Raw genomic sequence first — 25,057 nt, forward strand, 5'->3', positions numbered from 1 at the left:
TTCGCGGCCCACACAGGCATTTTATGCAAGCGTCCCATTTTTTTGGTGTCTCAACATTATTCTCTTATTCTTATTGGATATTTCATATGCATCATCATACAATCATACATACAGTGCAGTAGGCCTAGTAGTAGCACACTGATGATGCATTTTTTAAGGTTTTAAAGAAAAAAATACCATGATTTTTAAATTATTATTATTAAAACGTTTTTGTAATATTTTTTTTTTTTTTTTACCCATGATTTGGCGGCCCACTTGCAGTACCCTCGCGGCCCACCAGAGGCCCGTGGCCCATAGGTTGGGAATCGCTGCTTTAGACAATTTCAATCTAGAATAGAGTAGTGTGAGGATAGATGGATATTGAGAAAAAACTGTTTATTGGAGATCCATACAATCATTCCATAACCATTCAATCTCTGGTGAACAATACTGTGTTTTTTCAGTTGTAACCCTCCTCTGGCTTGGTATAAATGGACTGCACTTATAGCGCCTTTATCCAAAGCTCTTTACAACGGCCTCTCATTCACCCATTCACACACGCATTCACACACCAATGGCGAGGTAGGCAAGCTGCCATGCAAGGCGCCGGCCGGCCCGCTCACTGGGAGCAATTCGGTGTTCAGTGTCTTGCCCAAGGACACTTCGATCGACATGTGGCCAGCCGGGGCTCGAACCGCCGATCTAGCCAACCTTGCGATCGTTAAACGGCGGCTCTACCTCCTACTCCAACAGCCGCCTCCGGCTTGCGTTTCCTACGCCGTTTCTTTTTTTCCCCGTCAGTCTTTTTTACTTCACTTCGTGGTTGTGTCGGCGACTGTTTCTTCTTCTTCTTCAGACAGCTGAGGGGGTTTGGGTTCGACACTTTCCTCTTGCGCTTCTTCCCACGGCGCTCTCCGTCCTGCCCGATGCCCTGCTCCTCCTTCAGACTGCGGATGCTCTGCTGCTGGGCGGGGGTGACCATCTGGCCCAGCGCCACGGCCTGGACGTGGCTCAGCGAGGACTGACTGGGCTTGTCCAACACCGTGGTGTTGAGGATGATGTAGAGGAGAGGCACCCCGGGGATCTTCTTTAGCCCTGCAGTCACCTCTTGATCCTGGACACAGACAGACAGACAGACAGACAGACTGAATTAATTAATGTTTGTTCGTATAACCTGCAAGTGAGCTGGTACTGTGTCATCGGTGTAGATGGGATCCCGGCATGGTAACTACCCAGGTAAGCAGATGTTGCCGTGATGTCATTTATCTGTGATGTCATTTTATCCAACATAAGACAAGCTGAGCACTGTTTTTTTTTTTTTTAAGGGACTGACTTATATAGCGCCTTTATCCAAAGCGCTTTACAACGGCCTCTCATTCCCCCATTCACACACCAATGGCCGCAAGCTACCATGCAAGGCGCCGGCCCGCTCACTGGGAGCAATTTGGGGTTCAGTGTTTTGCCCAAGGACACTTCGACATGTGGCCAGCCGGGGCTCGAACCGCCGATCTGCCAACCTTGCGATCATTAGACGCCGGCTCTACCTCCTGCGGCACAGCCGCCCTAAAGTAGGGTACTATCCAGCTAGCCCTGGACCAGAGCTAAGGATAGGACGGAATACAACATACCTGTGTGGCAATAAAGTAGTGGTGAGGGTTGGTCTCCTCCAGCATGGACAGCAGGCATTCGGCAGCAGAAACAGGGTTCTTGAAATGCTTGCAGTTCCGGATCTGAAAACGCTGCAAGATGATCTTGGCTCCATACAGATCGTTGCCCAGCGACTCAAGCTCCTTCAGTGCACAACTGTTGAATGAAAACACGCATTATTATAAGTTGCCGTGCAGAAGGTTAATGGTTGCAACTATGCTTCATGTCTTAAGTGAGTGCATGAGTGCATGTCTTCAGGTTAGGTCTTAAGACGACTTAAGACATCTTGACAGACAAAATGTCTTATTTTGGTTAAGTAAGACATCTTAAGACATCTCGAGACAAGGTGATGGCTGGGTATGTATGACAACTATGGCAGTGAACCTTGTGGACTCACTTGGTGGTGCAGAGCTGCACCTCCCCCATCAGGTACTTGGGCATCTGCTCTTTGATCTGGATCTTGTTCCTCAGGGCCGCCTGGCAGAAGGTCCCGTCCAGGAGGATCTGGAAAGGTTCTCTCAGACTGAAGTTGTGCTTGTAGAAGCTGATGGTCTTCTTAGCCTGCTTCTGACGCTTGATCTTCATCTTGAATATAGACTATGTTTACTATGTTTAACTTGGGCTCTCCCTCTCTCTCTTACTCCCTCTCTCTCTCTCTTACTCCCTCTCTCTCTCACTCTCTATCACTCTTACTCCCTCTCTCTCTCACTCACTCTCTCTCTCTATCACTCTCACTCTCTCTCACTCTCTCTCTCTCTTACTCTCTCTCACTCTCTCTCTCTCTTACTCTCTCTCTCTCTATCACTCTCTCTCTCTCTCACTCTCTCTCTCTTACTCTCTCTTTCACTCTCCCTCTCTCTATCACTCTCACACTCTCTTACTCTCTCTCTCTCACTCTCTCTCTTACTCACTCACTTTAGCTGGCCAGCTTATCCAGTTGTTTCCTCTAGAAATCCGTTGCTATTAGTAATAGTCTATGTTGCCCTTAACCCTGAATGTAATTCTTACGTACCAAGAACGTAAAGGTGTATTCCATACAATGTGATGTTTAAGTAAAACGAGCAAATCATTGATTAGTTAATTTAACAGCAACGCCGCTGATGTGAATGTCCAGGGAGACCCAGGGAGAAACATGCTTGCTTGCTGAGGCTTGTGTTACTGTCAAATATGTCCCCATCTACTCCATCTACAGTGTGTGCCGGATAGAAAATATGTCCGTGTGGAAACCGATGTTGATAATTATGGCCGTGTTGGAAAACCTCCTCGGTCAATACCTGTTGCAAAAAAAAAAAAAAACTGATTGAGATTTACAACAAGTCACCAGGGGGGTGTTCCATCAACGTCCCTAAAGGAAAGGATTTGTTAAAATATAAATCTTGCGCGATTCATCAAAATAAGCCTGGATTGTCCTTTACGACCTAGATGGAATACCCCCCAGGGGCCTCATTCATAAAACGGTGTCCCTTTATAAATCACTATCAACTCCAAATTCGCACGTGAGCGAGCGTCTTGTCCCACCCTGTTAACGCCCATAGTAACATGCATCCATACTGACTGCATGATGACAATCATGGCAAATCCCACAGAAAGGCTTAAAAAAACAGAAATTTCACCCAATTAAATTCTGAGCAACATAATAAACCCATGCACTCATATCTGTCCGTTTAAGCGTCATTTGTCCTACTATTCGCCTTATTATTTATGAGAATACATTTAATAACACGCAAGTATTGTTTAATCATTACAGATCCAATTAAATATGATTCCCAATTAAACTGTAAACAACATATTTGAGGAGTTGTTTTGCACAGTATACGCTATTACAAATATGACATTAAACATTCAAACACGCCACCGGAATATCAACAATATATATATATATATATCACTAATATTGACAACAATTCAGAAAAAAAGTAATAACTTTTGATCGGGTCACGTGGGCGAGACGCGCGTTCAGGTGGGCGGAGCCTCCATACTATTACCATATCATTACCATATCATTACCATACCAACTCAACTGCGCGTGTTGCGGATCGGGAGGAGCGCGAGAAGCTTTTGCACTCCGGGTTGCCAGATAGGATTGACAATTCCAGCCTAAACCACAGTCTAAAAAACCACTAAATCCACCAAAGACCAGCCCAAAACAACCTAATATTGTCAGAAAAACGCTAATTACTGTTGGGCAGGCACCATCATCTCCTGTCCCCTAAACTGTATGTCTGTTGCCAATGATGTTTGTAAAAAATAAAATAAAATAAAAACCCGCCCCAATCTGGCAACCCTGTTTGTGTCAACACTGTGGAATCTTCTTTGGCCTCAACTAACTTCCGGTTACGAGGCCCCGCCCCCTCTAATGCTCTTCTGTTGTTATGACGGAAACGGAAGTGTCACGGAAGTCCAGGTACAGTGGAGTGTCGTAGCTCACAGAGCTAACCTGACCTGGTGAGTTATTTAAGTGAGTCAACAGTTATCATGGCGGACCCCCGGTGCTCCAGTGACCCCGCCAGCAGAGGAGGAGAGCAGCCTGGGGAGAGCAGCGGTGACCGGGAGGAGGATGGCCCTGGAGGTCCCGGGGGAGAGGATAACCCTGGGGGAGAGGGGGGTGGGGGGGCCGAACCTGGGACGTTCGAGTGTAACATCTGTCTGGACCCGGCGAGGGACGCCGTCATCTCCCTCTGCGGACACCTGTTCTGGTACGTGTTCAAGGCCATCTGTGGCAACAAGCTTCCTCCTTATATCTCATCATTATTGGACTGGAGTCTTGGTACTTATGTGACCAGATCTAATAGTTGGCTTTCTCTCCGGGTTCCGTATGCGCGTTCAGAGTTCAGACCCTAACCCTAACCCTGCTGGGTAAACCTTCAGGTAAAACAGACATGGAAACCTCTGCAGCAAACTCTCCTCTGGAGGTCCTCCCCTCTGCCTCCACCTTTACACTCCTGGTGCAAAAACTGTATTCCAATAATTGCAATTGTTTTTAGTTTTTTCTTTTTTTCCCTTTAATCCTGTCTTGCTCACTGTTTGTTTGTACACTCGACGTCACTGTAAATGAGGGTGACCTCATCAGCCTGTGCGGCCACCCGTTCTGGTACGAGGCTAGAGACTTTATTTAATTTAATTTAATTTAATTTAATTTAACCAGATAGGTCAGTTGAGAACCAATTCTCATTTACAATGACGATCTGGCCAATTGGCAGAACAGACTATACACAAAACACAACACAGTATATACAATATAGAACACAACACAGTATATACGATATAAAACATGAATGCCATACACAAGTATCAAAAACATCTATATATCACAACACACTATGTAAAAGACAGCAGGGACCAGGGGGAAGTGAACTTAAAAGCAGGTGCAGTGATCCGAGACAACATCTAAAAGTGAGTGTTTAAAAGTGGCTAACGCGATTAGAGTGGTGATACTTCTGATCAAATCACCAGATGGGGAATGTTTGAATTTGTTCGTTTCATTTAGCTGCTAGCTAGCTACCTAACTAACGACTTTCTGAATCATTACATGCATCGTGTTTAAGGATAACACGTATCTGCATGACAACAGTTTATTAGAAAGGGTTTCTGTTTTCTGTCTTTCTCGAAATATGAGTAAACCAGAAAGCTAGATAAGCTTGTAGTAAAACCCCCCGGGTTTCTTCTGGAAAGGGTGTTGGTTTGATCTCGTCTGACAGCCAGCAGCACACATCAGTAAAGGATGATTTTTGACATGATCAAATCAATAAATGCCATTCATTTACTCAGGCTGATGCCAGCGCCATGACACATCTGACCAGCAGCATCCATTGATACTCTGAGGTCAGAACCTCAAACTGACTCTAACCAGAACATCTAACCAGATCCTGCCCATAACCCGACCTTAGCTATTTGTTCTTGTTGTTTTTATTATGCTATTTTAGCCAGGCAGCTAATGTCTAGTGTAGCCGCAGGGCTTGACACTTACCTTTTTCCCAGGTAGCACTGTGCTACCATGTTGAAAGATTTAGTAGCACACCAAGAATTTCAGTAGCACAATGAAAATTGCGCAATTTTCGACAACAAATTATCATAATCATAACATCAAAATGATCATAACCGGCTCTTGGCCGTAATAAAAATGGAGACTCACACAATGTAAAGGGGAAGTAAGAATATTAATTTTAGTTGGCCCACGGTTCGGTATGAGTTTTTGGGTCACGGTTCAAGGTTTGTTTTTTTTATTTTTTAAATGCTACTATTTATTTACAAACTGTTACTTTATTTTGCTTATACTTATGGAACTTTGACATTTAGACACATTCCAGAATATGACTGGTAAATTGTATAATACAAATATATATAAACAAAACACTTTCAAATGTAAAAAAAATACATAAACACTTTCAAATGTGACGTGTTGTGGATTGGAACTACGGATCATAAGCTTTCAAATGATGTGTCATACATTGAAATCCGAAAAAAGATGACGAAGTTAGAATCATTTGAATATGTTAGACGTCAGGCACAACATATAGGGTTAACCTATTTGTAATGAAACCGGAAGCAAACGCTGCTAGCAGCTAGCAGCTAGCGGCTAACAAAACACAGCGCTACGAACTATGAGAGCTGTATCCCATATACCCATTATGCGCATTTTAAGCGCATATAGGACTCGCGTGAAGCATTTCTGCGACACGCGTTTCTGTTCACTGTTTTCATTCCCTCATCGCTTCTACACATAAGTTTGACTGCGCATGACAGTAGTTCAGCAGTAGTCGCACTGGTGCGATTGAATGTATTTCCAAGTCGCACAGAAATATATTCACTCGCAAATGCGACCAAAACAGTCGCACTGTCGAGCCCTGAGTGTAGCCTGACTTGTGACAAAAGTTTTGCTTTCCAAATTGAATGAACAACAACAATCTGACAGTGAACGCTCTGCTGTGTGCATGGTGGCGCACAATGACATAGTAACATTTACTCCTTTACATTTGGTGTATCCATAACTAACTTAGTCTCAGGTAGTAAAACATGGCAATCAATGGAACAGCATTCTGGAGAATGATTCATTCCCTCAATCTATTATTCCAATCCTGACACAAGTTGCCAGATAGGCTACTAGTCAGGTCACAGCTGGTTCATTTATTTCCGACTGCCAAACACTCAAGGTTTAACCTTCATTCCTCCTTCCAGGTAGGCTGCACTCGGCCGTCTGGCTTGTTGGAAATGTAAACAAGTGTAGTATTTGCATTTTCAATGGGTCTCTCTCATTCGTGTCGTGTTGAATGTTCAGTCAGGTCTGTGGTGTTAATGTGAGATTAGGGATTGGGGTCAAAGGCACATAGAAGCACAGTGTCCTCGACAGCAAATACTCTCTCCAGCTGATGAGCATAATGACTTGGTGTAACATGCCCACACTGAAAATGTAAAAAATAGTATTTTCTTATTCTGATGTGTGTACAGAGGGATAGTCTGGCATTAGAAGAACAACAGGTATCATTTGAATGTGTGCTATCAGGGCTTGACTAGAGATGTTTCAGGTACTTGAACTTTGTTCGACGTGTGTGTGTGTGTGTGTGTGTGTGTGTGTGTGTGTGTGTGTGTCTACTAACAGTATATCCACACACACAAACACACACACTAATTAATACAGTGTGAAATGAATTTAGTGTGGTGTTATGAATTGCATTGTGGCAACAAGGATAGTAGACATTGAGGTGGGCATAAGCCGGTCATGAATATGTAATTGCAGTATGGAAATGTGTTTTGGTAGGAAGGAAAGAAGGAAGAAAGCTGGTTAGAAATGATGAGAGAAAGACAGCACACCACCTCACATAATGTTAAACTTAACAACACTGAAGTAAACTAAAGTTATCTGCATTCCATTCCGATTCCAACAATTCGAAGAATTCAACAATTGCCCTGGATCTACGTGCATGCCAGAGAATGTTACAAGTTTAAAGTAAACGTTCGAAGTTTAAAGTAAAGTGGTCGTGCCACTTAATTAAAGATGTGCTCTGCCAGCATTCATGTTTTGATTCAAAGGCATGATTTGCCAGATTCTCTAGGCATTGTTGTTTTTATTTTTAGTTATTTTGTGAAGTTGAATTTGGTTTTGAATTTGAAAATATAATCAATGTTCACAATTAATTAGTTGTCTTCTTATTTGTTGATAATCCAATGTGACAACTTACCCGCTGATGGGGCAAATGCACACTCTGTATTTAACAGTCTACAACTCTGGACTGAAATAAGATATGAAGATTCAATGAATACAAAATGTGTGTCCACCAAGACTTCATTCTACTGTTTGGTATTTCATTTATACCATTGCGATTTATTGTGCCCGGTAAATGTTAGACAGCGTGAACATTGTGACAACGTACCACGCGCTCCTCTACTTAGCAGACAGATTTGCAGAACAGCATACAGCATGTACATTTGCAGAACAATTGCCAGTGTTTCGTCCGATGACATTTTTGCGTCTCCCAGCCTTTCCTGGCACCTGGCCAGTTTTAGGTGCTTGAAGGAACATCTTGCTTGAGACCCTATAAAAGCAAAGATATTCATTCCAAAATTACATGAACTATTTAATTGATCTTACATTAAGATGGACTCAATTCAACTCATTGTGTCCCTTGTTGATGACATTTTTGCATTTTAGCACATTTTAGGAGTGTCATAGCAAAGGGTCTGAATACTTACGTACATGGGGTAGGCTATTTCTTGCATTTCAATTGTAATAAATTTACAGACATTTCCAAAAAAGTTGTTTCAGTTTGTCATTCTGGGGTATTGTGTGTGGATTTATGGCAAATTCCTTTAATTGAATCAATTGATTCTATAACACAACAAAATGTGGAAAAAGTGAAAGTGTACGGTCTTTGTCCCCAGGTCTGAATACTTTCAGAACTGTAACGATGAAGTGGGTGACAGATATGATGCAACTGTATTCACGTGTGTGTGTGTGTGTGTGTGTGTGTGTGTGTGTGTGTGTGTGTGTGTGTGTGTCAACAGTCCTTAGTTACCCTCGTCCAGAAGCCTGGTTGCTTGGTGGAAGTCTGTATTTTAGCCTATTGGTTTTGACCCCAAGGCTACGGTACTGTGTCTCCTCAGTCTCATCAGTTTGTGGTAGGGATGGACGCTTTCCAATTTTAAACCGAGAAATCGTTAAGGAAAATAACCACGGAAAATAACCGTGGTTATCCAGGATTCATAATTACATTTTTGAGCCGCCAATCCCTCATAGACCTCCCTGGAAGCAGAGAAGCTGCCCTTTTTACACATATAGGGTTATTACGGTAATCCAAAGCAAGCCCACCTAATAAGAATAAGTATGAGCAATAACAATATAGTAGTTGAACTAATAGTTGAACTTGCTGAAGAAAGGCCACTAACTAGAAAAATAAATTCCAGAAGAAAGTTTGTGGCCTTGCAAAGTCAGATTTTTGTAGTTTAACAATATTTGGACTTGCTGATGCCCTAGTTTGAAATATACTTGCCATTTTGCTCTCCCTCCTGGCCTTGGGGGGGGGGGGCTACTGGTAAGGAGGGAAAATATGAATTCAAAAACCTACCCCACTAAGTAGTTCTGTCAATTGGGGCTCATTGAGGTCCAAGTTGCTTTCTGAAAAAGTCAATATGTTTCTTGTTGACATAGTAGTTGGAAAATTAATGCCATTCATTCATCAACGTTTGCAGGAAAAGTGCTATACAAATAAAAGTTATTATTATTATTATTATTCATTATAGCCCATTAATGCATGTCTCCTTCTCTCTCCTTCATAGCTGGCCCTGCCTTCATCAAGTAAGTATTCCCTTTTGTTTCTGTGTCTTTAGTTTTGCAGCACAGGTAAACACTCCATGTTGAATGTAATGTGTACTGTTGAACCCAGATTCATTGTGATGCAATCAGAGACACCTTTGACTTTCACCTTTGGCTGTTGACTTAGCGCAGCTTAAAGTCGCGCTAATATACTTAAGGTCTCACTGCTTCAGTGTTTACTAGGCTACGTCTGGGAATGGAGCCCTCTCATTGGTTACTGACTGCTGACATACTGTCAACACTAAGGGTGCGTTCGTAAATACGCTCTGAGAGCGCCGGACTGCACCCAGGGTGCTCTCTGGTCGTTCAGAAATTCAGAGCGCTCAGACTGTCCCTGTTAAAAAAATTCAGGGCACTGTTTGTCCGAGTGTTTCTCTCTGTACCAAACCACCACATGAATTAGCACTTAGCCAATACAGCATGGGTTAGCCCATGTTATTTTTATATATACTGAATAAAATGAGTGATATTGCATTGATTCTTTGAACTTTGTGTATAATCTGATAATTTCTCTGTCTCTCTCAGTGGCTGGAGACGCGACCCAGCAGACAGCAGTGTCCTGTGTGTAAAGCAGGCATCAGCAGAGAGAAGGTCATCCCCCTCTATGGCAGAGGCACCTCCAGCCAAGAGGACCCCAGGTAGGAGAGGGAGGGAGGGAGGGAGGAGGGGGAGAGAGAGACGGCGAGAGAGAGGGAGGGAGAGAGAGAGAATTGGGCAACCATTTTTCTGACTTCTCTTCTTTCTTGCAGGTTGAAAACCCCGCCCCGACCTCAGGGTCAGAGAACAGAGCCAGAGAGTAGAGGGGTGAGTCTGCGGTGGTCACGGCCGTGATGAAAATGTCACAACACATGGGCCTCTCATGAATGGACCTATCGCTAAGCCACAGCCTCTTTGAAAACTCGGACAAACAAACAACTCTTCACTGACAGTGACTGACTGACCGGCCGTGACTGAAGGACATTCAATGACTTACAATGGGCGGGAGTTGGCACATTTCTGATTTCTGAGCAAGTAATAGACATGTTTTTTTTAAAGATACAAGACAAGAATATTTCGTCTAGAAGCTTTTCACCAGGTATTCCATCAGATATTAGCGAGTTGTTTGTCTGAGTTTTCTGCCTGTACTGACTTTTGCTGTGATATGATTGGACAATTTCTATTTTGGGGCGTGGTTTAACAATAGGTCCATTATTGCCTCCTATATGAATCGGCTTTGCTTGTCTTAGGCTGGCCCTCCCTTCTGATTGGTGTATCCCAAATACGTTTTTTTACAAAGGACACTTTGGAAGACAGGATCATCTGAGTGTTTTAGCAATATTTTGGTTCTAATATGCAAAATGTAGCATGTGACACTAATTTTACCGGATTACACAGCAATGTTGAGAACAAACCAACATTTCTGCGAACTGCAGGGAATCCGCTTGTTAAGTCTGACGTCAAAAGTGACGTTTAACTATTTCCGAGTCCAAACCAGAAATTCTCCGCACCAGAGTACCTCTGAACTACAGCGGTAGAATGACAGTTCAATCGTTTTTTAGACTCGGATCTATTCATTCAACAAGGGACACAGCACTTACCTGTTTTCTCCATATTGTCAGGGTATTTGAGCCTCGGAAAAGCGCTATATAAATATAATTTATTATTATTATTATTTCTCCATTTCGAAGACAGCGCCTCAGCCAACGTTGGGACCCGGAAACACGTCACGACTTAACAAGCGGATATGGTTTCGCACAAATCTACAGTAGTTTCAGTTTGTTAAATTACAATGCTGGGGAAATCTATCAGAACACAGCTTTTGGGAGGGTGGGAGATTCTCAACTTTTATTTGCTGGTATTTGTGAAGCTACATATGATGTGCCACACGTGGTTCCTATACAGTAAAAACATTATGACTGAGAAATACTCAGTATTGTGGAGTAAAACCTGGTTCAAGTTCAACTGTAGCATGACACAATTATCACATCTATGCTAATATCAAGGCTATATAATATATCCAATATGTCTAGCATCTAGCTGTTACGAAAGACAAATATGTGATTTATTGGGCACATTTCTGACGATTATGTCGATAATTATCTGGCTTCACAGATGGTTTTTGAAAGGGACCATGAGTGAAAATACCACCTCATTCCAACAGAGGGCAGTGTGAATCAGTTTGTTCTCTTAAAATGGACTGAGTTTGTTTCTTTTAAAGTGGGCTATACAGTTGAAGTCAGACGTTTACACACACCGTAGCCAAATACATTTACTCTCAGTTTTTCACAATTCCTGACATTTTAATCCTAGTAAACATTCCCTGTCTTAGGTCAGTTAGGATTGCTACTTTATTTTAAGAATGTGAAATAATAGTAGTGTGATTTTTATTTCAGCTTTTATTTTCTTTCATCACATTCCCAGTGGGTCAGAAGTTTTTATTTAGTTAGTATTTGGTAGCATTGCCTTTAACATTGTTTAACTTCGGTCAAAGGTTTTGGGTAGCCTTCGGTTGCCAAGCTCGTGACAGAACTGGTGTAACTGAGTCAGGTTTGTGGGACTTGCTCACACACTCTTTGAGTTCTGCCCACACATCTTCTATCGGGTCAGGCCTCTGTGATGGCCCCTCCAACACCGTGACTTTGTTTTCCTTAAGCCATTTTGCCACAACTGTGGAAGTATGCTTGGGGTCATTGTCCATTTGGAAGACCCATTTGCAACCCAGCTTTAACTTCCTGGCTGATGTCTTGAGAGGTTGCTTCAATATATCCACGTCATTTTCCTTCCTCATGACGCCGTCTGTTTTGTGAAGTGCGCCAGACCCGTCTGCAGCAAAGCCCCACAACATGCTGCCCCCCCCCCCCCCCCCCACAACATGACGCTGCCCCCCCCCACACACACACAACACCATGCTGCCCCCCCCCCCCACACACAACACCATGCTGCCACCCCCGTGCTTCACGGTTGGGATGGTGCTCTTAGGCTTGCAAGCCTCCCCCTTTTTCCTCCAAACATGGTGCTTTTCTGGCCAAACAGTAAACCGTTTGTCTCATCTGAGCAGAGGACATTTCTCCAGAAAGTAAGGTCTTTGTCCCCATGTGCAGTTAGTTGCAAACCATAGTCTGGCTTTATGGTGTCAGTTTTGGAGCAATGGCTTCCTCCTCGCTGAGAGGCCTTTCGGTTACGTCGATAGAGGACTCGTTTCACTGTGGATATAGATATTTCTGTAGCTGTTTTCTCCAGAATCTTCACACGGTCCTTTGCTGTTGTTTTGCGATTGATTTGCACTTTTCACACCAAAGTACGTTTCATCTCTAGGAAACAGAGCGCATCTCCTTCGTGAGCAGTATGATGGCTGTGTCGCCCCCTGGTGTTCATACTTGCGTACTGTTGTTTGTACAGATGAACGTGGTACCTTCAGGTGTTTGGAAATTGCTCCCAAGGATGAACCAGACTTTTAGATGTCCACAATAGTTTTTCTGAGGTCTTGGCTGATTTTCTTTTGATTTCCCCCATTATGTCAAGCAAAGAGGCACTGAGTTTGAAGGTAGGCCTTAAAATACGTCCACAGGTACACCTCCAATTGACTCAAATGATGTCAATTAGCCAGAAGCTTCTATCTATGACGTCGTTTTCTGGAATTTTCCAAGCCGTTTAAAGGCACGGTCAACTAAGTTTATGTAAACTTCTGACCCATTGGAATTGTGATGACCCAATGGAATTATAAGGAAAAAATTATCTGTCCAAAACAATTGTTGGAAAAAGTATTTGTGTTATGCAGAAAGTAGAGGTCCGAGCCGACTTACCAAAACTATAGTTTGTTAACATGAGTCTGTGGAGTGGTTAAAAAATGAGTTTTAATGACTTCAACCCAAGTGTATACCAACTTCAGACTTCAACTGTATGTAACAAATACCTGTTGACACTATTTGGTAGTGATGGAGTGTTGCGTATTAGTGTGATCATGTTTTGAATGTCTGTGCATTGACTCCAATCCCTTCCCTCCTTTCTTCTCCATCCCCTCCCTCCTTTCTTCTCCATCCCCTCCCTCCTTTCTTCTCCATCCCTTCCCTCCTTTCTTCTCCATCCCCTCCCTCCTTTCTTCTCCATCCCCTCCCTCCTTTCTTCTCCATCCCCTCCCTCCTTTCTTCTCCATCCCCTCCCTCCTTTCTTCTCCATCCCCTCCCTCCTTTCTTCTCCATCCCTTCCCTCCTTTCTTCTCCATCCCCTCCCTCCTTTCTTCTCCATCCCCTCCCTCCTTTCTTCTCCATCCCCTCCCTCCTTTCTTCTCCATCCCCTCCCTCCTTTCTTCTCCATCCCCTCCCTCCTTTCTTCTCCATCCCCTCCCTCCTTTCTTCTCCATCCCCTCCCTCCTTTCTTCTCCATCCCCTCCCTCCTTTCTTCTCCATCCCTTCCCTCCTTTCTTCTCCATCCCCTCCCTCCTTTCTTCTCCATCCCTTCCCTCCTTTCTTCTCCATCCCCTCCCTCCTTTCTTCTCCATCCCCTCCCTCCTTTCTTCTCCATCCCCTCCCTCCTTTCTTCTCCATCCCCTCCCTCCTTTCTTCTCCATCCCTTCCCTCCTTTCTTCTCCATCCCCTCCCTCCTTTCTTCTCCATCCCCTCCCTCCTTTCTTCTCCATCCCCTCCCTCCTTTCTTCTCCATCCCCTCCCTCCTTTCTTCTCCATCCCTTCCCTCCTTTCTTCTCCATCCCCTCCCTCCTTTCTTCTCCATCCCTTCCCTCCTTTCTTCTCCATCCCTTCCCTCCCTCCTTTCTTCTCCATCCCCTCCCTCCTTTCTTCTCCATCCCCTCCCTCCTTTCTTCTCCATCCCCTCCCTCCTTTCTTCTCCATCCCCCCCCTCCTTTCTTCTCCATCCCCTCCCTCCTTTCTTCTCCATCCCCTCCCTCCTTTCTTCTCCATCCCCTCCCTCCTTTCTTCTCCATCCCCTCCCTCCTTTCTTCTCCATCCCCTCCCTCCTTTCTTCTCCATCCCCTCCCTCCTTTCTTCTCCATCCCCCCCCTCCTTTCTTCTCCATCCCCTCCCTCCTTTCTTCTCCATCCCCTCCCTCCTTTCTTCTCCATCCCCTCCCTCCTTTCTTCTCCATCCCCTCCCTCCTTTCTTCTCCATCCCCTCCCTCCTTTCTTCTCCATCCCCTCCCTCCTTTCTTCTCCATCCCTTCCCTCCTTTCTTCTCCATCCCCTCCCTCCTTTCTTCTCCATCCCCTCCCTCCTTTCTTCTTCATCCCCTCCCTCCTTTCTTCTCCATCCCCTCCCTCCTTTCTTCTCCATCCCCTCCCTCCTTTCTTCTCCATCCCTTCCCTCCTTTCTTCTCCATCCCTTCCCTCCTTTCTTCTCCATCCCTTCCCTCCTTTCTTCTCCATCCCCTCCCTCCTTTCTTCTCCATCCCCTCCCTCCTTTCTTCTCCATCCCCTCCCTCCTTTCTTCCCCAGCCCTTCCAGGGGTTTGGGGACACCGGGTTCCACATGTCCTTCGGCATCGGTGCTTTTCCCTTCGGCTTCTTCACCACAGTCTTCAACACCAACGACCCCTTCCACAGAGCAGGTACAGCTCGCACATGCCTAACACAATCACAGGCTTAACACTAGAACAGCTGTGCCTTTTTTACCTACTAAAAGAGCCACCCTCTTTACAATGCTCAAGCTGCTATTTACACACAACGACCACTAGTTGGCCGGCTTGTAAATTAGCCTGCTTCCTACACAGAAAAAAACCGCAAAATAGCTTCATACTAGCTTATCCTGATGTGATTTTGAAAATGTAAGGATACTGGGTGGTAGAACGCACATATCTAGGAAAGGTCATGAAAGGAGGGTCCTGAAATTTGATCGACTGCAAAGATATAACATTTTTCTTTACTCACAGGTGAGTCATGACCCCTCATGGCTGTTCTAGTGTTAAACACACAACATGCTGTACGTTCTTATGCATTGACTGTATATGTACTGATCATCGGTTTCTGCGGCTGCTTTCCCCAGATCCTCAGTATGCAGCCGATCACCAAGGCAACGGAAATCCTGCCAATGGCAATAACTGGCAGGACTCCCTCTTCCTGTTTGTGGCCATCTTTTTCTTCTTCTGGCTGCTGAGTGTGTGAGGAAAGAAGACAATTTGAAGGGAGGGAGAAATGATGGAGGGAGAAAGGATGGGGGAAAGACTCACACTCACACACACTCACACACACACACACACACACACACACACACACACGCCACAGGACAAGACTGAATCAGGACGGACTGACTTTCACTCCGTAGTGTCTGGGAGACTAGTGGTGTTGAGATGGGTGATGGGATACTGGGGGTGGTCATGTAGCAGGAGTGATCGAATGCAGGACGCGGAGGGAGTGTGATCCGATGCTGGAAAACGCAGGAGTGATCCCAATGCAAGAAAACACAAGCCAGTCTAAATTTTGCGAGACTTCCTTGGACAGAGAGATGGTAAACCAAGTTTGATTGAACTACTTGGTACTTATGGGGGTCTATTTTCATTTCCTTGCACACCACTCTATGGATCTGTGGTTTACGCACCAAATGTGGGGGTGCAGATCTCCAGCAGCGGATCCTAATGTAAGCCCAGTAGGAACCTTTGGGGCTGTGTTCTGAATTCTGAATATCATAGATATGTTGCATTCTCCTCTGATATTTTTCGTGAAAAAAAAAAAAACTCCATTGTTCCTTTTGCTATCAGTGTTTTTATGAATGTCGGTTGATTCAGCGGTAATCAGGTGATGGAGCTTTTGCACTGTCACTATTGGCAACCAGTGAGCTCAAAGGCCAAGGCTTTTGTGTTTTCCGATTTTTCTTTTATTTGCGTGACTGTGTGTGTCTATGGATGGACACATGATTGCAAAACTATTTCAATTGGATTGAGAATTTAAATCGTACTAATGTAGATTCGATTATGCTTGACGTCCTTTGAAAAGAAAAATAACGTCAACCGACTTGGGGAAAATTAATTGAAAAGTTATTTTGGTGACCCTTTATTTTGACAGTCCGCTAACAAGGTATTTTTCAGTAAAGTAGAGGGTAACAATAACAATTATTGAGTACGAATATAAAGGTAGGCTCTGGGATATGACAGAAAACAGCAACTTTAATCAAAGATTTGACAGTGAACAAGAGCATCCCTAAATTTCGTTGTTTGGTACCTGTACTGTAGCAATGACAATAAAGTCCATTCATTCATTCATTCATTCATTCATCCGCTCGTATCACTGCCTACTGACATGACGGCAGAGCGCACGCACCAACGGCCTTCAACTCTACCCTGTCATCTCCTCCCTTCTCTGAAATGTCTTTGGTTTGGATTTTTAACAACAACACACTCTATTCTTGAGTCTGTTTTTGAAAGTGTCTGGCACTGCTATGACATGTCATATCCCAGAGTCTACCCTTAACGATAGCAACTACTAAGAAGTTACCCTGTAACTAGGCTACATGCATCTGTGATACCAAGTAGTGGAAGTTAAGTACTGGTAGAATACTCAACTCACATACATGGACATTTAGATGACTGACATTACCTACCGACCGATATTCTTACATTGTGAGTTCTGTTGTTAGTTTCTGTTTATTAAAGGTATAATTGGACTGGAAACTGAAACAGTGACTATTTTCAGATAAATAGCAAATGGTCACTGAAACTCAACCCATGTCTATTGGTCACACCACTATCACAACATCCAGCTACCATTACAATTGGTGAGTTACAGTCAGAGCTGAAACTTCCATTCACAACAGCGGTTGGATATTTATTTTGCAACACCATATAATTTGAATAATAAAACGTAGATGTGCTTAACAGCCATCATCATGGGAGTTAATGCATTCCCATTTAATGGGACAATCTGTAATCAGTGCATACATTTTGGGACTTTAAATAGATTATATAGAGATTTTTAAAAGAATATAACTTAATAAATGCCTCGTGAGCTTAAATCAACTGTTTTACCCCATCAGAACCTGATTTTTTTTACCCCATTGTTTGTAAACAATAATAAACATCACACTCTTATGTTATAGCTTAAAAACATGGTAAAACTATAATTCTGATCTCAAGAATGGTCTGTCCTTGCATCCATAGCTCCTTCAATGAATCCTCAAATTGAGTGGTTACATTTCTCCAGCCCCCATCTCTCAGCTGTTAACCAAAAAGAAAGTGGCGAGGAGGAGCCAGCTTTGTTGTTGTTGTTTGAATTACAGATTGCACCTTTAAGGTCTCATCTTTTTTAGGGCAGGGCTGTATAGCGTTCATGATGGAAGAATAGCCAGTGAGGAACAGAAAGCCAGGCAGACCCTGTAATGATAGCTAACTAGCGCTTACTAGCTAACTCCCCTGCACTCCCCGGCGAAGACCGCATTTCTCCAGCTCACCCAGGGTCCGAGCTAACTAGCACTAGCTAACTAGCGCGGCTTACCTGGAGAGGGCGTAAAGGTGAAAGAGTGGAGAGAAGAGTCTGAATATATAACAGTTTTAACTGCTTTGCAGCAGAGGCAGGTACCTGCTACAGTAAATTGCCGATTTAAAATGTGGGTTCTCATACCAGCCCCCAATGAAGTCATTCCGTTACTGAGAGCAAGGTTCCAGACAGTGTTTTTTTCGCTTTGATATTATAGGCTGTGTAGCCAAGATCAAAGTTACAGGACAGCCTTGTCAGATACAATGAGTCACGATCAATATATTACCCCAAAAAATCAACCTACATATTAGCAACATAGAAGAAAAAAAACTTCAACACCAGGCCCCCCCCCCCCAAAAAATAATCTAAATCCAGTCCTGATCTTATCATAACTGAAACCAACAATCCCTGAGTAATGTGTACTTTTGTTTCCTCATAATAATTTGTGCTCCTCATAATAATGTCTTCCCACTGAAGTCCAACAGCTGGCAGGGTCCCCAAAAGACTAGCGATAACTGATAACGGACAGCTCACCTGCAGGGAAGAGGGGTAGGGAAAGAGAGATCAGGATATGAGGAGGAAGTCATTCATTGTTGTTGTGACCTTGTGAGAGAATGACACTAAAGAGCCTTGCTCATACTGTAGGAAAGCCACCTACAGAAACAAAAAAGACACAACATCCATGTGGGTTTACACTCTTGATGAACACGTAACTGTTGTTACCACACATGCCAGGGCAAGGGGACGGAGAGATGTAAAGAGTGATAGGAGTTTGAGTGAAATTCGCTCGACATTTTTTAAATTTTCAGTTAGAGTAAGATGTACCCAGTACCCAAGTTCCCAGCTGTGAGATGTGATCATGTGCTCTATATCCAACTAGCCCAGCTATTCCTAACACTAAACACAAATTAGGGGCAGGGTTGCCAGATGGGGCAGGTTACCGCTGAATGGGCTACGTTATGGCTCACGTTAGACTTACTGTGTCTAGTACAGCTATAGGGCTAGCCACATCAGGGCTAACTGAATCAACTGAATAGCTTGCGAGCTTGTGCCTTGTAATTGGGGGACAAAAGCTATTAAAGTGGCAGTCCAAAATGCTTGCTAGATGTATACCTAGCTAATGTTAGCTAGCTAGATAGCAGCTGCGCTTTGAAAAAAACACCATGCTCCTCCTTTTCTCCTCAAATCGACCATTGATTGGTGATCGCTAGCTATCCTACCATTGATGCAGTCTCCTGCTAATGCACAGGTGACAGGTTTGCGTTTAATATGGGCCTGACTAATCCCTGGAGTGGAAACATTCCATGTCAACATTCATAGGGCGAGATGGCTGTATGCAACAAATGGGAATCCATAAGACCACGGCCCTAAAAAAAATACCCTGTTCTCTTAAGACTGACACTAATGTTGTTCCATCATGTTGTTTTTGGTGTCACGAAGAACATATTTGAACAGAATCCTGGATGCAGAAAATAAGAGCTAACATGCTAACAACTGGAACGATCGACTGGTTAGCATTACTAGCCAGTTAGCATGAAATTACTTTTAAGTGTGATAACACTTAACATTTCACACACAAATAAGTCAAGCACAACATTCATATGGGAATGTTACTTTTCTTATTTCTTTTAAAAAAACATGTTTTATAGACATGTCACTAATGTGTGACTTCAGGCTACTTTGACCAGGTTGCTATAGAAGTTTTTCTAGGGAATGTTTTCCCCAATCTTGACTCAATTTCCAAGATTTGCGACAAACATCACAATTTCACTTACTACAATATATACTTCTTTTCAAAGCTGCTTGTTTACTTGTTTTAACGTGAGTGAGTGTTTTGAATGTATTTTTCTCATGTAGTTTACAAGTAGCTAGCAGCGTACCAAAGTTGGGTTGATCCACCCGGAGAAAATCCTTGCCTTTTTTTTGTGGCAGTCATGGGAGGGATTTGAAAACTGAAATCAACATGTTATTGGCAGATGTTAATGAGATGTTAATGAGCCACGATGATGCGACCATTTCAGACTCGAGACAGATCCTTCTATTTTCAGATAAAGTTCAGCGGATTATTCAGCAATAATATAGATTTCCCATCTCTGATGATGCTAATTTCATTTTGCCTCATTAAACCACAAAACACCTGAATTGCAGGCAGGACTTAGGACTTATGGCTACGACACAGGTTTCTTAACGGCTACCGTTGGATTTCAAGGCACTCAACCTATATGTAATTATACAAAATCTTTGCCCCAAAATGCAAAAAAAAAAAAAAGAAGCTCTTTTTCATCCTCTTTGCTAGTGGTCATGTTAGTTTGAAGGTGAAACTTGCCAGATTTTTTATTTTACACGTTGGCAATGTCGATAGTATGCTCCTCCCTGCTCTCCCTGAGTCCTCAGAATCACTTTTGGTGGTGGAAACATACAGTAATGCACAAAAGAATACAGTGCTTGGACCCTGAACAGGTCTGGAGTGAGACCGGCACTAGTGGAAAAGCGCCATATGGTCATTTGTTTAAGTCAGGGTTCCCACGGGTCCTTGAAATCCTTGAAAGTTTGTGAATTTGAGAAAAAGAAATCAAAACTTAAGAGTTTTTGAAAATAGACATGGGGCATTGAAAGTGCTTGAATTCCCCTCTCTCTCTCTTTCTCTATAAACATATATTCAAAAATGTTTTACTAAGCTTGTCAACTAGTTCTGTCTCAAACTATGCCGTGTTGACTCCTTGAATTTGAGGGAATTGAGTCTTGAAAGTCCTTGAAAGATGCTTGAATTTGATTTCAGAAGGTGTGGGAACGCTGTCAAGTAACACTGAAATCAGTAAAAAAAAAAAACACAGCAACCCTTATCTGTGGTAGACTAAAGTTTCACTTTTTAGTGGTCTCGGCCATCCAGGTAGCCTACCTTGAGAGGGTCAATGTGCTATTAAACCGCCTAAATGTATAGCGTTTCAAATGTATTCGAATGATTGCTTACCTCAAGGAATGGCCATGATGATGTGGGGAATCCGGTCAAAGAATAGAGGAATACATACATAGGCTTACAATTCAGGTTGTATTGTTATATTATGTACTTGGATACAGGAGAGTATGTGAAAGTAAAATGTAATTCTTTCTTGCAAGCTCTCCTTTTTGCACAGAAGCATGAGAGACTGTGCTATATCGTTGACTTTGAAACTGTCCAGGAGGCTGTGTTGATAAGTGGTTCAAATTCTGAACGTTGGGACAACAAAATGTGATTATTTTGACTAAATCTTTCTATGCCTTCTTTAGATAATTTAATTGATTTTAATCATTATAGCGAGGAGACACACACATTCCACACTGCTTTAAAGATCCCCCAAGCACAATTAATTCACACAAGTTTAATGTGGCAAACTTGCCAAATTATTCTCCACAATTCAGTTCCATTCCAAAACAGGTATGGCAAAAGATGTTAGGCTATTTAGTTGTAATTAATATAATAATAATGATGATGATACTACTCTCCAGAAGCACTGCCTTAATTTACGGTAATATAGGTTTTATAGCCATATGACAAAGTCATGTGAAAAAATTAGGACAGCCCATGAAATATGAAAATGAACAAAGATGTCAATTTCTACTGAGGAAAAAGTTAGGGCACCCTATTCCCTAATAGTTGGTATTGTCCTAACTTTTTCCCCCACAAGAAAAAAGTGCATTTCTATTAATTAAATTTCACAAAATAATTTTTTAAGGATTTCTTTTCAGTTTTATTTGTTTAGTTACATTACCCCCATCTCTCAATACTGTTAAAATGAAGATCACATGTCCATTATGTTGAAAAAGACAAAGGTTTTCATGGGGTGTCCACCGTGTCCTATCTTTTTCACATGACTGTAGGTGTTCCTCACTCAGTTGTTGAACTCAGAGGTTGTGATTTTGCGTAAAGGAAAAGAAAAACGGTAAGGAAAGGAAAGTAAAGGAAAAAGTGAAGTTTGCGAGTAATAGGCCGGCACGCGCCTTTTCCAAATAAGAATACTAAACCTTGAAAACTGCACAGCCAGGAGAATGTGTAAAAGGTGTGGAAGTGCAAGGAAATGTTCATCTGGCCCATGTGCTCACACAGTCACAGTAGAAGCAGGAGTGGGTGTACCGGAATCAGTTTTGAGAAGGTGAATAGAGTCAGTATTACATTATTTGGAGTGAGTTTATCGGAAATAGTGGCAGATTGATCGATCGATGATGATACATTTCGAGGTAGTAGTAGATCAATGCACTGTACTAAAATAAACAGTTAGTGGTCAACATAGAGATACTTACCAGACAAATTGAAGGGGACAAATGACTCATTCAGTTTTTTGTCCTCCCTTGATGGAATTTCGGGTTTATTCCGCAAGCATTCTAGTGGGATGGAATTTAAAGGGAGGGCTTTTTTCCAACCGCCAAAGAGGAGCTGATCAACGTCAAGCACATTTTGGGAACATACACGTGGATAGTCCTGTTTACAAACTGCCATTGCACTGTGAAGTCATGTCGACAGACCTAATAATGTGGATTGGAGTTCTCGATCATATCGTAAGAATTCATAGACTCAACACTATTATAAGGAGTCATGGTGGTAGTACCGGGGAAGGGCTGGTGTGGGCAGTATTGTGCAGTGCTTCTCTGTGGAGGTTTTTAGACCCAAATGAGCATACTAGGGATGCACCGATGCTACTTTTTTTCAGACCAAGTACAAGTACTTACATTTGGGTACTTGCTGATACTGAGTACCGATACCGAGTACTTAATAATACTATTATAGTTCTAACAATGGCTTTGAAAACACGTTTTATTTTCATCAGCTGTTCCTCACTTTCTGACTGTAACAAATTAAATATGTGACAGGGTCCGGTGTTTTGGTCCCCAAGCCGGCAAGGATTTCAGACAGAAAGTACAGACAGTACAAGGAAGGCAGGCAAGACAGTGAATATGATACAGTAAAACTTGTTTGTTATATTGAGTGGGCTCTTCAACACTTAAACTTTTGTAATCTGGAGAAAAAAAACAAATTTTCGATCATTTCCGCGACTTGACGATTCCCGACTTGTTTCCGACCTCTTCCACCAAACCCTGCCACATATACAGAGTTTAGCAGAGCATAGTTTGCTGTCTGCTCTACTTTTGTCGTCATCATCACCTATCCTAAAATATCTCCAAGCTGCAGACACCGCTCCTCCTCTGCCTACCTGTTACGAGAGGTTACGTTACATTGCGGTTAAGTGGTATCGGGACCGGATGTAATCAGAGTAGTTTTACGAGGACATGAGCACAGTATCAGGTACGAATACTGTTATCGCTATCGGTGCATCCCTAGAGCATACAAGCCTACCACATCTGTCAGTAATCTGGGTTAGTAGCTGGGCACGGTGCTACACATCAAAGGTGACATCAGGAATAGGAGTCATCAGTCTGAGTTGAATCCTTCTTAATTTTAGTCAGTTTGAGTATGATGTCATCATGATGTCATGTATGATGTCATCATTATCAGCAACTAAGAATATGACGGATGAGCAACATGACCTCTGCCCTGGTGTGATGACAACATGGAATGTTCAGATTTTAAGTGTTTGTGTATCTGTGGGTGTGAAGGTGTTGATGTGTGTTTTATTATGTATATATTATAGATTGTAAATGCTGTTTTTAATCTGTGTCCTTATGACCAACAGTGGAATTGAGAGAAGCCACGAGAGATTGCTCGTGATCTGATCTGACAAGCAGGTGTCATTTTGCACACAAGTCGTCGTCCCCCCCCCCCCCCCCCCTTATATATAAAGAAAGTGGGAACACTGACCAACCTCTTATTAGCTGGTACATATGAACCAGTGGAGGCTGGTGACTTCCAGAATTGAGGAGGCCAATTTTGTTTCCGCTTGCTCGCTTCACTCGCGATGGAATGTTCCCTGTTCTTCTTATCTGTCTTTGTTAAAAATTATTAATTTGTGTTTGGCGGTACTGAAGGGATTGGGACACTCTCAGGATGGTGGATGAAGCAGCTTTTATTGCCTGCACAATGGGTCATCAAATAAACAAAACAATTGGCATGAATCTCTGGTCCGCCTGCAGCAGCTATTATCCCTTCTGCTCAGGCTCACAACATTCACCACACCATACTACATACAATCAATGACATGTCAAAAGCACTCAAACACTATGTCAATCAGACACACAACATACAATTCAGAACAATACTTCATCCATTTCTAATATTTATCCTGCAGAACAGCACTCATACGCGTGTGGCGGAAAAAGGTACTACACGGAGGCCAGGCCTCCTGTTCCCACCCATTTTCAGTGATTTGGCCAATCACATATTGCCATGAAAAAATTTGCATTACATTGACTTCTATGAGAAACCACTTTCCGACAGGAGGCCTGGCCTCCGTGTAGTACCTTTTTCCGCCACACGCGTGTATGAGTGCTGTTCTGCAGGATAAATATTAGAAATGGATGAAGTATTGTTCTGAATTGTATGTTGTGTGTCTGATAAAAAATATAATTATTGCTTTTTTAAATCTCTCTCTCTTCTCTCAAATTATTGGGGAGGCCAGGCCTCCTCCACCTCTATGGAGGAGCCTCCACTGATATGAACCAACCAGGGTCAAGTGAGCAGGATTATGAAATGGAAACAGTAACTCTACTACCTTTCCTATTTCATTACCCAAGTACTCTTGTGTTCAATGGCTGAAGGTCAAGAGTGTCAAGCAACTCTGTAGCACTTAAAATAATCAACAACAGAAGCATTCATGCAAGGGTTATGACAACACCATGGTCTCTATTTTCAGACGGTTTAAAACGGACGCAGGTCTTAAATTCAGGCGTATAATGGCAATGTGTGTCTGCGGTAGGCAACAGGTGAAATGACCACAGTGGTGGAGGGCTGTCTCATCTCAAGTTGGGTGGAGTAGCGGTTAAAGAGGCGTGTTCACGACGACGAGCAGGTCAAGTGTCATCAGTTGTGCTGAAAAATGTCTACGCCTTGAAAATACCACTAATATTTCAGACACACCCTAGCGCCACCGCCCACGTTCGTGGTCAGACTGTTTTTTACGCTGTTAAAATTCTCCCCAAAAAAGTGGTTAATGCAGGAGTCTGTCTTTGTGATAATAGAGTACAGATGGGGGGTCTAGTTATTTCTTGCATATCACTGTCTGATCAAGCTAAGAAAAACTATGGAGGTGACATTTGTAATTGCAAGTATTTTGATAGATGATCTACGGAAACATTGTGCAAA

At 42.9% G+C, this 25,057-nt stretch overlaps 2 protein-coding genes across 2 annotated transcripts; one reads left to right on the forward strand and one right to left on the reverse strand.

Moving 5' to 3' along the window:
* Positions 1–370: 370 nt before the first annotated feature.
* Positions 371–2,722, reverse strand: utp23 (UTP23 small subunit processome component). The gene is made up of 3 exons (XM_080526085.1): positions 2,024–2,722; positions 1,608–1,782; positions 371–1,093 (listed from the first exon to the last, which is right to left on the reverse strand). The coding sequence occupies exons 1-3, from the start codon at positions 2,209–2,211 to the stop codon at positions 701–703; spliced, it is 756 nt and encodes a 251-aa protein (XP_080382211.1). The 5' UTR covers positions 2,212–2,722; the 3' UTR covers positions 371–700.
* A 1,379-nt stretch (positions 2,723–4,101) lies between these two features.
* Positions 4,102–16,236, forward strand: rnf5 (ring finger protein 5; the record flags this gene model as incomplete). Its single annotated transcript, XM_080527689.1, has 6 exons — positions 4,102–4,322; positions 9,397–9,415; positions 9,959–10,071; positions 10,183–10,237; positions 14,858–14,969; positions 15,404–16,236. The coding sequence occupies 6 exons, from the start codon at positions 4,102–4,104 to the stop codon at positions 15,520–15,522; spliced, it is 639 nt and encodes a 212-aa protein (XP_080383815.1). The 3' UTR covers positions 15,523–16,236.
* Positions 16,237–25,057: the final 8,821 nt, after the last annotated feature.

This window comes from Nansenia antarctica (assembly GCF_963989245.1).
Source record: "Nansenia antarctica genome assembly, chromosome: 3".
In the NCBI taxonomy this organism is placed as follows: Eukaryota; Metazoa; Chordata; class Actinopteri; order Argentiniformes; family Microstomatidae; genus Nansenia; species Nansenia antarctica.

Coding starts and splice junctions, on each gene's coding strand:
- utp23 (XM_080526085.1), bottom strand. CDS start 2,211: ATGAAGATCAAGCGTCAGAAGCAGGCTAAGAAGACCATCAGCTTCTAC. Junction 1,783..2,023: donor GTGCAGCTCTGCACCACCAA/GTGAGTCCACAA, acceptor TTCATTCAACAG/TTGTGCACTGAAGGAGCTTG. Junction 1,094..1,607: donor ACTACTTTATTGCCACACAG/GTATGTTGTATT, acceptor GTCTGTGTCCAG/GATCAAGAGGTGACTGCAGG.